Genomic DNA, 16506 nt, shown 5'->3' with positions numbered 1-16506 from the left:
CACGCCAAGTTTCAAGGCAATCCCATCATCCCCTGATTTTTGGCGAATTTTTGAAAATCGGGCACCCCATTCACACCCCTTGGGATAGCTCCGTCAATTTGCATGTTAGAAACCTCAAACTCGGCACCAGGGCAGCTTATCCATGTGTCCACATGCACGCCAAGTTGCAAGCAAATCCCATCATCCCCTGATTTTTGGCGCGGCTCTACCCTCTAACGCACCTCCCATAACCCTAATTCACACCCCTTTAGATAGCTCCGTCAATTTGCACGTTAGAAACCTCAAACTCAGCACCATGATAGCTTATCCACGTGTCCACATGCACGCCAAGTTTCAAGGCAATCCCATCATCCCCTGATTTTTGGGGAATTTATGAAAATCGGGCACCCCATTCACACCCCTTGGGATAGCTCCGTCAATTTGCATGTTAGAAACCTCAAACTCGGCACCAGGGCAGCTTATCCATGTGTCCACATGCACGCCAAGTTGCAAGCAAATCCCATCATCCCCTGATTTTTGGCATGGCTTAACTCACCCCAAATTGTCCCATTCTACAACTACGTCAATTTGCACGTTAGAAACCTCAAACTCAGCACCATGATAGCTTATCCACGTGTCCACATGCACGCCAAGTTTCAAGGCAATCCCATCATCCCCTGATTTTTGGGGAATTTATGAAAATCGGGCACCCCATTCACACCCCTTGGGATAGCTCCGTCAATTTGCATGTTAGAAACCTCAAACTCGGCACCAGGGCAGCTTATCCATGTGTCCACATGCACGCCAAGTTGCAAGCAAATCCCATCATCCCCTGATTTTTGGCGCGGCTTAAACTTTTTAACTCACCCCAAATCAAGTCCCATTCTACAACTACGTCAATTTGCACGTTAGAAACCTATCCTTTGGTCCCATGACAGCTTACCCATGTGTCCCCATGGACACCAAGTTTCAAGGCAATCCCATCATCCCCTGATGTTAGGGGAACTTTTGAAATTTGAACACTCCAGTATGTCAGGGATTTAAAGTTGCAATTGCAGACAGCTCAATGGGGCCAGTTCCAAGGCAATCCCAACATGCCACGAGATAACCCTAAATCTTCTGGCACATTTGAAAAAGGGATTATTGAATTTGATAAAGTCTAAGTGAGCGCAGGAAGGACTTCTCCCCTTAGTCAAAGCAAGACACATACACCATCGCTGCAAGGCGGGAAGGGGAGAAGGGAGGGAAAGCAGGCAGGCAGCATGCATTGTAGTGCCGCAAGGATGGCTTGAGCACTAACGCATAGCAAACCAACCCATAAGTGGGCGCAAAGTGAGGCAAAGATGGCTGGTTGTTTCTTTCTAAGCCAGCAGTTACGCCTTGAGGGGCACAGAGGAGGACGACTGGGAGCAAGCGTGCCGGAGGGTGCTGGCCACGAACCGCAAAGCCCATCTCCCAGGCACCAGGCGGGCAGAGCAGGCGAGGAGTCAGTCCTGGCAGATGCCCCACCACAGCAGCACCCCGGGGGAGGCGGGCAGACAGGCAGGCAGGCATGGGTTGGCGGGCCCAGAAAAGCTGGTACCTTGCACAAGTAAGCCATAGATCTGTGGGGGAGTCAGTCCCAGCAGATCCAGCTACCTCACAAGGATGGCTCCCAGGCAGGCGGGCAGGCGCCTCCACTGTAGTGGCTGTGCTCAACTCGGCGGGCGCACTACAAGACGAGTTGAAGTGAGAGCTCACTTCTCAGGAAATGTAGTGGCTGTGCTACGGGAGATCGGTGGACTGCTGGAGCTTAGCTTTTTCTCTGAGGGGAAGTCCATGAGTTGAAGTGACAGCTTGCTTCTCAAAGACAGGGTTACAGCGGAAGAGGGGTGGGACGAGACCGGGGAGACAAGCTCGACCAGTGACTACTACTAATCCCCACATCCTGGAGGACCACAGCATCCCACACAAAGTGGCTGTGGTGAAGTCAATGGCTGTCATGAGTCGAAGTGAGTGCTGACTTCTCAGGAGGAAACTTAAACTGTCCCTAGTATGCACTAAGTGGCTGTGCTATGGGAGTTCGGTGGACTGTTGGAGTACCAGCCACAATTGGGGAAGTGAATGAGTTTCAGTGAAAGGTTGCTTCTCAAAATCAGCACACAGATCAAGGACTCCATTTGATCCCCGAGCTATCTAAAGGGTGACCCGTGGACTGCTGGAGTTTTCCTCCGGTTCCCGGTGGCTGGGATGGGTCTCGGCTTCTCAAAGCCATGGCACTGCTGCATATGCAGTGCAGCTTCTCGAAAGAGAGCTGTCCCACGGAAAAACGGTGCATTACTGGAGCTTAGCTTTTTCTCAAAGGGGAAGTCAATGAGTTGAAGTGAAAGGTTGCTTCGGAAGTCTATGGCTTTCATGAGTTTCAGTGACAGCTTGCTTCTCAAAGAGGGCGTTACAGCGGAAGAGGGGTGGGACGAGACCAGGGAGAGGAGCTCGACCAGCTGCTGCGACTAATCCTCACCCACATCCTGGAGGACCACAGCATCCGCAGTAGTGGCTGTGGTGAAGTCAATGGCTGTCATGAGTTGAAGTGAGTGCTCACTTCTCAGGAAAATTAAACTGTCCGTACACACTAAGTGGCTGTTCTATGGGCGATCGGTGGACACCTGGAGTACCACCCGCACATAGGGGAAGTCCATGAGTTGAAGTGACAGCTTGCTTCTCAAAGATAGGGTTACAGCGGAAGAGGGGTGGGACGAGACCGGGGAGAGAAGCTCGACCAGTGGCTACTACTAATCCCCACATCCTGGAGGACCACAGCATCCCACACAAAGTGGCTGTGGTGAAGTCAACGGCTGTCATGAGTCGAAGTGAGTGCTCACTTCTCAGGAGGAAACTTAAACTGTCCCTGTGCAGTCAGTGGTTGGGGAGAGAGGCACGGCCAGCTGTGCCTCCACCGTAGGGGCTGTGCTCAAGTGTCTGAACTTGGAGTCGAAGTGAGAGCTCAAAATTGCTCCATATGAGACTGGGGAGAGAAGCTCGACCAGCTTCTGCTACTAATCCTCACCCACATCCTGGTGGAACAAAGCATCCACCGAGAAGTGGCTGTGGTGAAGTCAATGGCTGTCATGAGTTGAAGTGAGTGCTGACTTCTCAGGAGGAAACTTAAACTGTCCCTACGCACTAAGTGGCTGTGCTATGGGCGATCGGTCGACTACTGGAGTACCACCCGCACATAGGGGAAGTCCATGAGTTGAAGTGACAGCTTGCTTCTCAAAGATAGGGTTACAGCGGAAGAGGGGTGGGACGAGACCGGGGAGAGAAGCTCGACCAGTGGCTACTACTAATCCCCACATCCTGGAGGACCACAGCATCCCACACAAAGTGGCTGTGGTGAAGTCAACGGCTGTCATGAGTCGAAGTGAGTGCTCACTTCTCAGGAGGAAACTTAAACTGTCCCTGTGCAGTCAGTGGTTGGGGAGAGAGGCACGGCCAGCTGTGCCTCCACCGTAGGGGCTGTGCTCAAGTGTCTGAACTTGGAGTCGAAGTGAGAGCTCAAAATTGCTCCATATGAGACCAGGGAGAGGAGCTCGACCAGCTGCTGCGACTAATCCTCACCCACATCCTGGAGGACCACAGCATCCGCAGTAGTGGCTGTGGTGAAGTCAATGGCTGTCATGAGTTGAAGTGAGTGCTCACTTCTCAGGAGGAAACTTAAACTGTCCCTATGCACTAAGTGGCTGTGCTATGGGAGTTCGGTGGACTACTGGAGTACCAGCCGCAATTGGGGAAGTGAATGAGTTTCAGTGAAAGGTTGCTTCTCAAAATCAGCACACTGATCGGGTCACCCAGAGGTCCACAGCCTCTACGTAGTGGCTGTGCTGAAGTCAATGACTTCCATGAGTTTAAGTGAAAGGTTGCTTCTCAAAGGCGAGGACTTGCCTGTTTCATTTTCGCAGCGAGACAGGCAGCTGCAGTAACACTCACAACCACACACACAAGGACAGCTTTTGCACAGAGGCTCATGAGTTCAAGTGACAGCTTACTTCTCAAAACCATACTTCGGGATCAGGGAGTACGTCTTCCACTCCCAGGGCACTCCAAAGGGCGACCCGTGGACTGCTGGACTTTACCTCCCTCAGTTGGGGAAGTGAATGATGAGTTTAAGTGAAAGCTTGCTTCTCAAAGACGGGTTACAGCAGAAGGGGAAGAGGAAGAGGATGAGACTGAGGAGAGAGAGGTTGCATCGGAAGTCTATGGCTTTCATGAGTTTCATGAGTTGAAGTGAGTGCTCACTTCTCAGGAAAATTAAACTGTCCGTACACACTAAGTGGCTGTTCTATGGGCGATCGGTCGACTGCTGGAGTACCTCCCACACATAGGGGAAGTCCATGAGTCGAAGTGAAAGCTCACTTCTCAGATAACTTGAATTGCGAGACTGGGGAGAGACGCTCGGCCAGCTGCTGCAACTAATCCTCCTCACCCACATCCTGGTGGAACAAAGCATCCACCGAGAAGTGGCTGTGGTGAAGTCAATGGCTGTCATGAGTCGAAGTGAAAGCTCACTTCTCAGGAGGAAACTTAAACTGTCCCTATGCACTAAGTGGCTGTGATATGGGCGTTCGGTGGACTGTTGGAGTACCAGCCGCAATTGGGGAAGTCCATGAGTTGAAGTGAGTGCTCACTTCTCAGGAAAATTAAACTGTCCGTACACACAAAGTGGCTGTGGTATGGGCGATCGGTGGACACCTGGAGTACCACCCGCACATAGGGGAAGTCCATGAGTTGAAGTGACAGCTTGCTTCTCAGGAGGAAACTTAAACTGTCCCTACGCACTAAGTGGCTGTGCTATGGGCGATCGGTCGACTACTGGAGTACCACCCGCACATAGGGGAAGTCCATGAGTTGAAGTGACAGCTTGCTTCTCAAAGACAGGGTTACAGCGGAAGAGGGGTGGGACGAGACCGGGGAGAGAAGCTCGACCAGCGACTGCTACTTATCCCCACATCCTGGAGGACCACAGCATCCACAGTAGTGGCTGTGGTGAAGTCAATGGCTGTCATGAGTTGAAGTGAGTGCTCACTTCTCAGGAGGAAACTTAAACTGTCCCTGTGCAGTCAGTGGTTGGGGAGAGAGGCACGGCCAGCTGTGCCTCCACCGTAGGGGCTGTGCTCAAGTGTCTGAACTTGAAGTCGAAGTGAGAGCTCAAAATTGCTCCATATGAGACTGGGGAGAGAAGCTCGACCAGCGACTGCTACTTATCCCCACATCCTGGAGGACCACAGCATCCGCAGTAGTGGCTGTGGTGAAGTCAATGGCTGTCATGAGTTGAAGTGAGTGCTCACTTCTCAGGAGGAAACTTAAACTGTCCCTGTGCAGTCAGTGGTTGGGGAGAGAGGCACGGCCAGCTGTGCCTCCACCGTAGGGGCTGTGCTCAAGTGTCTGAACTTGAAGTCGAAGTGAGAGCTCAAAATTGCTCCATATGAGACTGGGGAGAGAAGCTCGACCAGCGACTGCTACTTATCCCCACATCCTGGAGGACCACAGCATCCGCAGTAGTGGCTGTGGTGAAGTCAATGGCTGTCATGAGTTGAAGTGAGTGCTCACTTCTCAGGAGGAAACTTAAACTGTCCCTATGCACTAAGTGGCTGTGCTATGGGCGTTCGGTGGACTGTTGGAGTACCAGCCGCAATTGGGGAAGTGAATGAGTTTCAGTGAAAGGTTGCTTCTCAAAATCAGCACACAGATCAAGGACTCCATTTGATCCCCGAGCTATCTAAAGGGCGACCCGTGGACTGCTGGAGTGTAACCTCCCTCACCCTCAATTGGGGAAGTGAATGAGTTTCAGTGAAAGGTTGCTTCTCAAAATCAGCACACTGATGGAGTCACCCAGAGGTCCACAGCCTCTATGTAGTGGCTGTGCTGAAGTCAATGACTTCCATGAGTTCAAGTGAAAGGTTGCTTCTCAAAGGCGAGGACTCGCCTGTTTGCTTCTCAAAAAACCATACTTCTGGATCAGGGAGTACGTCTTCCACTCCCAGGGCACTCCAAAGGGCGACCCGTGGACTGCTGGAGAGAGGCAGCCTGGCTAGTGGTGGTGGTGGTGCCAGGCATTGCCTTGCCCCCTGCTTGCACCTCACCTAAACGTGCAGTCAATCATGGACAAACGGTTGTAAACCGCCCAGAGAGCTTTGGCTGTGGGGCGGTATATAAATGTAATTAATTAATTAAATAAATAAATAAATAAATAAATAAATGGAGTCTTTTGGAACTGGGTGGAAAACTATCCGGATGAGTTGACTAAGCTGTACCGGACGCCACAGAAATGAAATGAACTCAAGTGCGGTGCTTTGCCCTCACAGTCAGTCACACACACGCACGGTGACAAACTCTGCCTAGTGCCTACAGAGAAAAAACCAGCCTGCCTGAACTGTAGTGTGCCTGCCAACCCAAGGAGGGGTGGAATTAAAGGGAGCCTGCCTGTCACTCCCACGAGGGCTTGAGGGTGGGGTATCCCAGCAGGGGGAGATTGCCCTTCAGAAAGACCAGCTGCTCCACCAAGTCCGGCTCCAAGCGAGAGCGGTGAGGGGTCACTATGTCGCCCGCCATAGAGAACACCCTCTCGCTTGGAACACTGGTGGGTGGGCAGCTGAGTCGATCCATGGCCACCCGCGCCAGGTCCGGCCAAATCTGAAAACGGGATGACCAGTAGGCCAGGGGGTCCATGGAGGAGTCCTCGATGGGCTCTGACAGGTAACGCTGCACGGTGGTTGCAGCGTCATCCTGGCTGGTGGCTGGGGAGGGTCTCTGCCCAAACACGGTGTGCAGAGCCTCTTCCCAATACCCCTCGCCTGTGCTGCTGCTGGGAGGGATGCAGGTGAGGCTGCTGCTGGTGCTGCTGGTGCTGCTGCGGGGAGGGGTGGCCTGCTCCTCTGCCTCACTCTGCCCCACCCTCTTGGCCCATGCCGCCCGCACTTCGCCCACCAGCGTTTCCACCCAGTGCTGCCTGCTATTTGGCCCACAAAGCCCATCCTTCACACGAGGGTCGCACATGGCTGCCAACATGTGGACCCTGTCGGTTTGGATGGGCTCCAGCCTCCGCGTCACGCCGTCCCTCAGCCTAGTCACCGCTTCGCGGACCTCGGGCTCGAAGCGCCTGCCGGTGACGGGATCCCTGTACTCCAGAAAGTCGCCCATCTGTTTCTGGAGATGCCTGCATACAGGGATCACCTGGCTGAGGAGGGCAGAGCTTTTGCTCAGGGTCTCGGTGGCGTTCAGGAACGGCTTGAGGACCGCCACCAGCTGGGACATGGCGTCCCACTGCTGCTTGCCCAGGTGGTGGACGCCCATGTCCCTGACCCTGAACAAGTCGTGGATGGCACGCTGTTGCTCCACCATCCGCTCCAGCATCAGGTAGGTGGAGTTCCAGCGTGTCACCACATCCTGCACTAGCCTGTGCTGCGGGAGATTCAACTCCTCCTGCTTCTCCCGCAGCAAGCGACTGCCCTTGACGCTGTGGTGGAAATGGCCTGCCACCTTTCTGCAGCTCTCCAGGAGGTTACGGATCCCGGACAGGGGACCGAGGTTGGGCTTGCTGCTGCCCATCCCAAGGCCATCCCTCACCACCAGGTTCAAGACGTGCGCGATGCAGCGGACGCCCTCGAATCCGCCGTCGCGCACCGCCTTCACCATGTTGGCTCCCCCGTCCGTGACCATGTAACCGCGGGTGACCTTCTGCCCAGCTAGCCACCCATCCACCATGCGGTTCATGGCCTCCGTAATCTCCCCTGCCGTGTGGGACTGGTCCATCACTTGCGTGTGGAGGAGGGCCCAGCAGTAGCCCTCCTTGCCAGTCCCTGTAGTGCTGGATCCTTCCTGCCCCACGGCTGCCCACCAGTGTGCCGTCAGGGACAGGTAAGCGTGCACTCCGCCCTCGCTGGACCAAATGTCCGAGGTGAAGTGCACCATCCGTGCCTCTGCCTGGCACAGACGACCCAGCACTAACTCCCTGCAGGAACGGTACAGGGAAGGCACCACCCGCCTGCTCAGGGTGGTGCGACACGGCAGCTTGTAGTATGGCACCACAAGCGCCATCAGCCTCTTGAAGCCTGCGTTGTCGACGAGGCTGAATGGCTGGTCGTCCAACGCCACCATCTCACCGATTGACGTGGTGATCTGGGAGGGCGTTGGAAAACGCCATCTTGTGGTTCCATACTTCCCCCACCCCATTTCCGGCAGGGTTGCCTGCCTAACCCTTGTGGGGATGGGAGATGGAGAGCTGAGACTGGAAGTGCCAGCAGCAGCAGCAGCAGCAGCAGCAGCAGCAGCCGCCGCCTTCGGCTTTCCCCTGGAACCAGTCGCCTTGCCCGCCTCTTTCCCCAGCAAGACCGACTGGTGCTGCCTCTTAAGATGCATCTTCATGCTGCTGGTTCCATAATGCCCTGTCGATGAACCCCTGCTTAGGCTGAGTTTGCAGTGGCGACAGACAGCAAAGCGGGGATCCGCTCCCAACTCAAAGTGGTCCCACACGATGCTTGTCTTTCGTTTCCGTGGTGACACCACCAATTGCCCGCCTGAGCTCTCTGGTGTTGCCACAGAAACAGGGGTGTGGGATGAGACTGGGGAGAGAGCCTCGGCCTGCTGCTGCTCCTCCTCAGCCCCCACATCCTGGAGGCCCACCGCCTCCTCCTCCTCCTCCCCCCCCTCCACTGTGCTGAGGACCTCGTCTAGGTCCATCATCGGGCTCGTGGGCTGAAAGGAGAATGAAGGAGTTGGGGATACTCCTCCTCCTCTAATGGCACTGCTGCCACGTGCCTCTTGCAAACGGGCACTTTTCCCATTCCCACCCTCAAAAAGAGAACGCCGGGCACAAGTTGCAGAAGAGAGTGGCTCTGCCTGCTGCTTGTCCTGCTTCTGTTTTGGAGCAGTCAGCCAAGGAGTTGCCCGTTTGAGTTTCACAGGAGGAGAGGAAGCCTGCTTACTGCTGGCAGACTGAGCCTTGCTGCTTTCAGCACGCCTGCTTCCTCTTTTCATGATGACTAACAAAATATTAATACTACTAATACTATGTATAAGGTACTACTAAGAATATGTATAAGAAGATATAATATGTTTAAATGTAGGGAAATGGGACAAGAACAATAAAATATACTACTACTAATATGTATGAGAATATACTAATATATATATATATATCTACTACTAAGAATATCTACAAGAATATAATAATATGTTTAAGAATATTACTAATAAATGTAGGGAAATGGGACAAGAAATGGGACAACCACTACTATAACAAGAACAAAATATGAATACTACTACTACTAATATGTATGAGAATGTATACTAATAGACTACTAAGACTATGTCAAAGAATATAATATAATATGTTTAAGAATAGGGAAATGGTGTGCGTATGCTTTCCCCAAAATGCTCAATCTGTGGCTGCCTGTTGAACTTGACAAAAGCAGCCCACTCCGTCGAAGTTACACAGAGAAGAAAAAGAGAATCCAATTTTTTTGGTATATTTGGTATATAGAAGATAGAAGGAAACACAATCAGGATTTAAGAGAGGGGAGGGGGGAAAAGAACCAACCACTACTATAATATGTATGAGAATGTATACTAATAGACTACTAAGACTATGTCAAAGAATATAATAATAATATGTTTAAGAATAGGGAAATGGTGTGCGTATGCTTTCCCCAAAATGCTCAATCTGTGGCTGCCTGTTGAACTTGACAAAAGCAGCCCACTCCGTCGAAGTTACACAGAGAAGAAAAAGAGAATCCAATTTTTTTGGTATATTTGGTATATAGAAGATAGAAGGAAACACAATCAGGATTTAAGAGAGGGGAGGGGGGAAAAGAACCAACCACTACTATAAGAAGAACAAAATATGAATACTAATATAATATGTATGAGAATATATACTAATGGACTATGTGAAAGAATATAATAAAATATGTTTAAGAATATAAATGTAGGGAAATGGGACAAAAACTGTGTGTATGCTTTCAAAAGAAAGCTTTCACAAAAGCAGAACAGTCAGGCTTTAATACAGGAAAGGGGGGGGGGCAACCAACCCAACCAACCCAACCACACACTCCAAAATTCAAAAATAAAGTTTATATTAAATCAAAGTAAGGGGAAAACACAGGGCAAACTAAGCTACAAGTCAGAAAGAAGCAAACAAACACACACACGCGCCAAACTAAACCTATATTAAATTAATCTATCTCCAAAGCAGGAGCACTAGCTAAGTAAGTGTTCCCTCCACGAACGCCAACCCACAAAGAGACACAAAACAGAAAGTTCTCAGGGTGGGTCTGCCTTAGTCCCCCCTCCAACGCTGGGATTGGAGGAGGATGCTTTCTGAGGAGATGAATTCTCATCAGGATTGGGAGTTGAATGTGCCTGTCATCGCTTCCAAAAAAATAAAAATAAAAAAATAAAAAAAACCCAAACCCCGATTTTTAAAAAAATATTGCACGTGAACCACAGCACGCAGAAAGTTGAGAGTGGTCTCAAAATGACCCCCATCCACGACTCTCTGTGCACAAGAATTTTCAGAACGATAGCTTAAACCCCCCCCCAGTTATCCCCGATTCTTTCCCTCAATGCAATCCTATGGGCGAAAAGCCGAAACGGAGCCCCGCGGTTGACCCTATTTTTAAAAAAATATTGCACGTGAACCACAGCACGCAGAAAGTTGAGAGTGGTCTCAAAATGACCCCCATCCACGACTCTCTGTGCACAAGAATTTTCAGAACGATAGCTTAAACCCCCCCCCCAGTTATCCCCGATTCTTTCCCTCAATGCAATCCTATGGGCGAAAAGCCGAAACGCAGTTTGAGCCCCGCGGTTGCCCCGATTTTTAAAAAAATATTGCACGTGAACCACAGCACGCAGAGAGGTGAGAGTGGTCTCAAAATGACCCCCATCCACGACTCTCTGTGCACAAGAATTTCCAGAACGATAGCTTCAAAAACAACGTAGTTATGCGCGATTATTTGCCGCAATGCAATCCTATGGCGAAATGTTTTCAAGATGGCGACCGGAGCGCTCCGCCTGAACTCGGAGCTCCGAAAAATGGTCGCTTCTCTTCGCCTTGCTTCTAGGGGGTCCGCGGTCCGCTCCTACTCCGCCTCTGGGTAAGGCGGAGCAGGCCAATCCGCTACTGCTTCTACGCTCCTAATCGGAGCGGAGCACATCCCTACTTTCTACACCTAAGGGTTATCTAAGGGAAATGGAGGGATTGTCTCTGCCTGCTCCCAGGATCCCCTGTGTGTCATTTGAATGCACAGGGACGATCCCGGGGGGGAAAGGCAGGTGTAGAAACGGCCTATGTCTACAAAAGAGAAAATTTATTTTGTCATTGTTAAGTTTTTTAACTTTTCACAGCTATAGGTTTGGACTCTTGCCCTGAACCTCAAACCCCAAGCAGTGGAATTAAGATTGGCGACCGATACATGGTTGGAGATGTGGTTTCATTCCAGTGTGACCAAGGGTATTCTCTTCAGGTGATTTTTTTAGACCCTCAGTGTATAATGTCTTTATAACTAAGAGTTCATATAGTATGTCTATATGTAAAACCTAAAGCCCTTGAGTTGTGGCTTAATGATTTAACGCAATCTAATTGTCTGTTCCAACCTAATTGTCTTTTCCAACCCCACCCCACCCCATCTTTATAAAATAAGTTGATAAAGATGGGGTGGTTGACTGATCATTATTCTGTATAATTCCATTTTCCCCTTCCAAAGTGCTTTCGGGAGAAGAATATCCAATGAATAATGTATAATAGGATGGGCAAACTCACCTTTGCCCACCTCATATGCCTCTTGCCCAACCGCCGCTGGCCGATTGACTGTCTGCTGCGTGCAGAGGGTTTGCAGGTGACCAGTGAGCAGCAAACAGAATCCCACTATTCCAGCAGCTGCCATTTTGCACAATATGGTGGCTAGGCCTTTTATGTAAATCACTGTTTTGCTCAAATGGCAGCCATGTTGGAACCTATTTAACTGGCAGGTGCCTTAAATGAATCAGACCAGTTCCACCAGCAGACTTGCCCCAGCAGTGAAGAGTAGCTGGGAAATGATCTTCATCATCCAAACAAGAGGAGGGGGTGGGAACCACTTTGGACCCTACCTGCAGCCAACTGCATTGTTAAAATTAAGAGAGTGGGTAGGCTGCTGTGGCTGCTTTGAACTGGGCTGACCAGTAACCAAAGCAGGCCTTTTGCCCATACTACATGAGACCTGGTTGACCATCCTGGCTTCCAGACCTGACATGCTCCATCCTTCGTCCTGAAATCTGCAGGATAGGACAGAATTGCCTTGTTCGCTTGATCATTTGTAAAATGTATTTCTTGTCATTTATAGGGACATTCACATATCACTTGCATGCCTGGACCAGTAAGAAGATGGAATTATCCTATTCCAATTTGCTTAGGTATGTTTTTGTATCTTTTTTTTTTTTACCCATCAAAACTGAAAATTATCAGACAACTAAATATGAAGTGTGAAGTTGTATCATTTGTAAGTTCTACATTGTCTCAATGTTTTCAGAATGAGTTGGCAAATCCGTGGATATCATTCTGATACAAATCTGGTGAAGCAGATGAGTTATGTGATTTAAATCAGCAGTAGAAGCCAAAGAAGTATTGAGTTGCATAGTTGATGGTTTAGGTGGATTTTAAATTTGAAGAAATAAATCAGTTGTGTAAGAAAGATTCAGAAAATGTAATGTATGTTCCCAAACCAGTATTCATGACCAATTAGATGAAATGATCCAAATAATTATGAATTTTCCTAGAGACAAAAAGTATGTCTAAATTAAAGGAATATATTACTGAAATAAGCTCTTAGAGTACTTGACATTTCTTTTCTCAATTTTGGTGACTCTAGCACAATAAATTATAAGATAGAAAAGGGACCAGCAACAAAATGTTGCAGTTTGGAGCAGTTCTGCTCAATGTTCCAGCCTGTCATGCCCTCTCTGAGGATACTCCATTACCCTTCCCATATTTTCCTCCCCCGTCCATCCCTTTGCTTTATAAGCTCCCAGCATTCGGTGGCTATTTTGAGGGAGTTTATCTCTTTAGATTTGTGTTGTTAAAAATTGTTTGTACTTCAGCAAATGTTGGGGCTACCCTAAGCATGCCGATATGTCTCCCTTGCTGATATTTTGGCTATATCCTGTTGGTGCTCAATCATACCTTGACATAAAATAATATCCAATAATATCCAAGTATGTTTAAAAAGCCACTTATTTTGCAAAGAAAGAAGGAGAAATTAACTATTTTACCTTGGTTCAATTTTTGTTTAAAGTTACCCCTTTATGTTTCTGTCTCATTTTGTAGCACAGTGTGGTGGTTCTATGGCAGACTTCAGTGGTGTAATCCTTAGCCCAGGATTTCCTGGAAACTACCCTAGCAGTTTGGACTGTACATGGACAATCAAGCTACCCATTGGTTTTGGTAAGTTTCATTTCCATTTAAATGATAAACTAATCTGACATTATTATTATTATTGTTGTTGTTGTTGTTGTTGTTGTTGTTCATTGTTCTGGTGGTGGTGGTGGTTGTTATTATTATTATTATTATTATTATTATTATTATTATTACATTTCTTTATATCCTGCCTTTTTCCCAGGACTGGGACTCAAGGCGGTTTACAAGATTAAAACATGTACAATAAAACATATAAATATAAATTTACAAAAGTTAAAATAGAATTAAACCTACAGTAAAATTTAAAACATGTTAAAAATTTAAAAACAGTAACAGATTAAAAGGGGGGAGGAATCCAGTACATTAACACAGGTCCAGAGTAGCTCCAAAAGCCTGCTGAAACAAAAACTTTTTGCCTGCCTCTGAAAGTGTAGCACAGAGCCTAGCCTCCCTGGAAAGGGAGTTCCAGAGCCTTGGAGCAGCCACCGAGAAGGCCCTCTCCCGCGTACCCATCAGGCATGCCTGGGAAGTTGGTGGGACTGAGAGAAAGGCCTCCCCAGAAGATCTCAGGCCACAGGCAGGCTCATATGGGAGAATACGGTCTTTCAGATAACCTGGACCCGAGCCGTAGAGGACTTTATAGATGATAACCATCACTTTGAATTGTGCCTGGAATTGTGCCCAGTGAAGCTGTTTTAACAGGGGAGTTGTATGCTCCCTGTAACCAGCCCCGGTCAACATATGTATCTCACATTTCTAAACATGTGTAGAGTAGGTACATTGTATTCACAAAAATAGGTGTGCTATTCATGTGTGTAATAATAAAGGAAGCTGTCTTTATACTATATAAGACTTGATCTATCTAGTTTAGCCTCGTAGGGATGTGCGAATCAGCAAAACCTAACCTTGCCAAAGTCCTAGAAGCTCATTCTGTCTCAAATCCATATCAGATTGTGAGCTCTGTTTTATTTATTCTTTTGTCATGGAAATCCATGTTTATTTCTGTGCACAGTTTTCCAAATGTATGCATCAGTTGTGTACATTTTTAAACGTATGTATTTTTGAAATGTACGCAGTTTTGAAATGAACTCATTAAGAAATGTACACATTTTTTGAAATGTGCACATGTTGTTGAACACATTTTTGTTTTGGTCTGTGAATCACATTACAAGATCATAAATGCATGGGTTTTTACTGCAGATCACGCCTAAGTCTCTGTTCTTTCCAGAAGGTGTGAATTGGGTAAAATCCTGATAAAAAATGAGCTGAAATAAATTTCTCATACATCCCTACTGGCAGCAGGTGTTCATGTTTCAGATGCCAGGGATTCAACCTGGGATCTTTCTCACGTAAAGCTTGTGTTCCACTGTGCGCCGCAATGTGTATGCAGAGCTCCCAAACACACAACAGCTTTTTTCATGTAGTACTACTGGTGACAGCTCAGCATATATATCTTTAGAGCAAAACACACTTTAATATTATAGCAATTTGAGATGTCTGTGGTCAGTGAGAGTTCCATATAAATATCAGTGGCCTTAGCTAGATGGGGCTTTATCCTGGGGTGATCCCCGGGATCGTAACTGTGTGTCCACGTGATGCACAGGGGCTCCCGGGATCAGGGAGAGATGATCCCTCCCTTGCCCAGGGATCTCGCCCTCCACTTTAGGCCCAGTTTTTCCGCGGCTCAGCCTGAGACCGCGTAATGTGTGACCGGGCGTCGCAGTTTGTCCCATCTCCTTGCGGTTCCTCACAAGGAGCCGGGACCTGCTCTGCACCCATCAGGAGTGGGGTGTGGGGGAGTGGGGAATTATTATTTTTTTAAAAAAGGACTTACCTTTTGTGTATGAGCAGTCATGCGCTCCTGTCTCTTTAAAATAAATGGCGGACACGACGCCTCTCCCTCTGAGGTCATTGCATGCTGCATGTGAACAGAGGGGGAGATCTCACAATAAAAATATCGTGGGATCTTCACAGCTCTGTCCCGCTAGACCGCTAGGTCTAGCTGAGGCCAGTGTTCTCACAAAGGTTTGGATCTGGATTCAAAGATTAATTTATTCACTCTTTGCAGATTTGCAGATTTAATAATAAAACAATTGTAAAAAGTATAAATTAAGGCATTATTCAAACTAGGGATGTGGAGAAATTTGTTTTATTTGCATTTTAATGTGAACTTACCTGATTTTGTAGTTTTGAACCAATATGTAAATGAAAACTTACTTATCCTTTGAAATTCACACTTCTCCAAATTTTGCAATGGAGTTTTCCAATTTTAAACAATGAATTAAATGTTTATATTAGAGAAATGTGCACACAAAAACATATATAGTATTGAAAATAGCATTCAAAATGTATCATGTTAGGAAAAGTGTTTGCAAAAATGTTTATACTCTGAACCTGAGAATGGAAAAAGATTATCAAAGTTCAGGGTAAACCAAACTTTAAATTGAAAAAATTAAGAACAGAGAGAAACTGAAATTGAGAGATTCATCCATCCCCAATTCAAAGATGAATTTACATTTGAAAATAAATTGAAATAGTACTTTTCAAGATTGCCAAGAAGCTACACTACTTATAAATTAAGGGATTTGCTTTCTAAAGTATGTGTTGGCAAGTTTTATTTAAATATAAATTGAAGGAATAAATGGCCTGCCTTACATATGATGTTGTACACTAATACTCTGAATGCATTTAACTGGAATCCATGGTCCTGTCAAGCTGCATTGCTATGCATTGCTAGAACCTTTCAATTTCCAAGTCTCAGTAGACTTAAATGTGAATACGTGGACAATTATTTCAGCATAAATTAGTCTGGCACAAATTTTGACACACCAAAAAGATGCACTATAGACTGTTCAAGACAGCCAGTATACATACGGACGTGTCTTATTCATATATTACAATTTGAGGTGTCCTTTTAATGTGTGTGTGTGTGTGTGTGTGTGTGTGCGTGTGTGTTTAGAGTTATACACCTTAAACATGTAATATGTGAAGAGATCCAGATGAGTGTACTCTCAATAGCAAACACAGGCTATCTCTGCATAATGTGTGTCCCAAAGTAGGATCTGGGAGCTTAAAGTAAGTGTTTTCCATATGTAAAT

At 47.6% G+C, this 16506-nt stretch overlaps 1 protein-coding gene across 1 annotated transcript in view; it reads left to right on the top strand.

Moving 5' to 3' along the window:
- The window catches only part of CSMD3 (CUB and Sushi multiple domains 3), a 787235-nt gene that overhangs the window by 645090 nt on the left and 125639 nt on the right, over positions 1-16506 (top strand). The window contains exons 38-40 of the mRNA XM_063131067.1: positions 11362-11480; positions 12339-12408; positions 13319-13435. Coding sequence (XP_062987137.1) covers positions 11362-11480; positions 12339-12408; positions 13319-13435 — 306 coding nt within the window. The remainder of the gene's footprint in view (positions 1-11361; positions 11481-12338; positions 12409-13318; positions 13436-16506) is intronic.

The sequence above is a fragment of the Elgaria multicarinata genome, chromosome 7 (genome assembly GCF_023053635.1).
Source record: "Elgaria multicarinata webbii isolate HBS135686 ecotype San Diego chromosome 7, rElgMul1.1.pri, whole genome shotgun sequence".
Classification (NCBI taxonomy): domain Eukaryota; kingdom Metazoa; phylum Chordata; class Lepidosauria; order Squamata; family Anguidae; genus Elgaria; species Elgaria multicarinata.
Note: the sequence above shows the minus strand (reverse complement) of the source record. Positions and strands in the feature narration are given on the sequence as shown.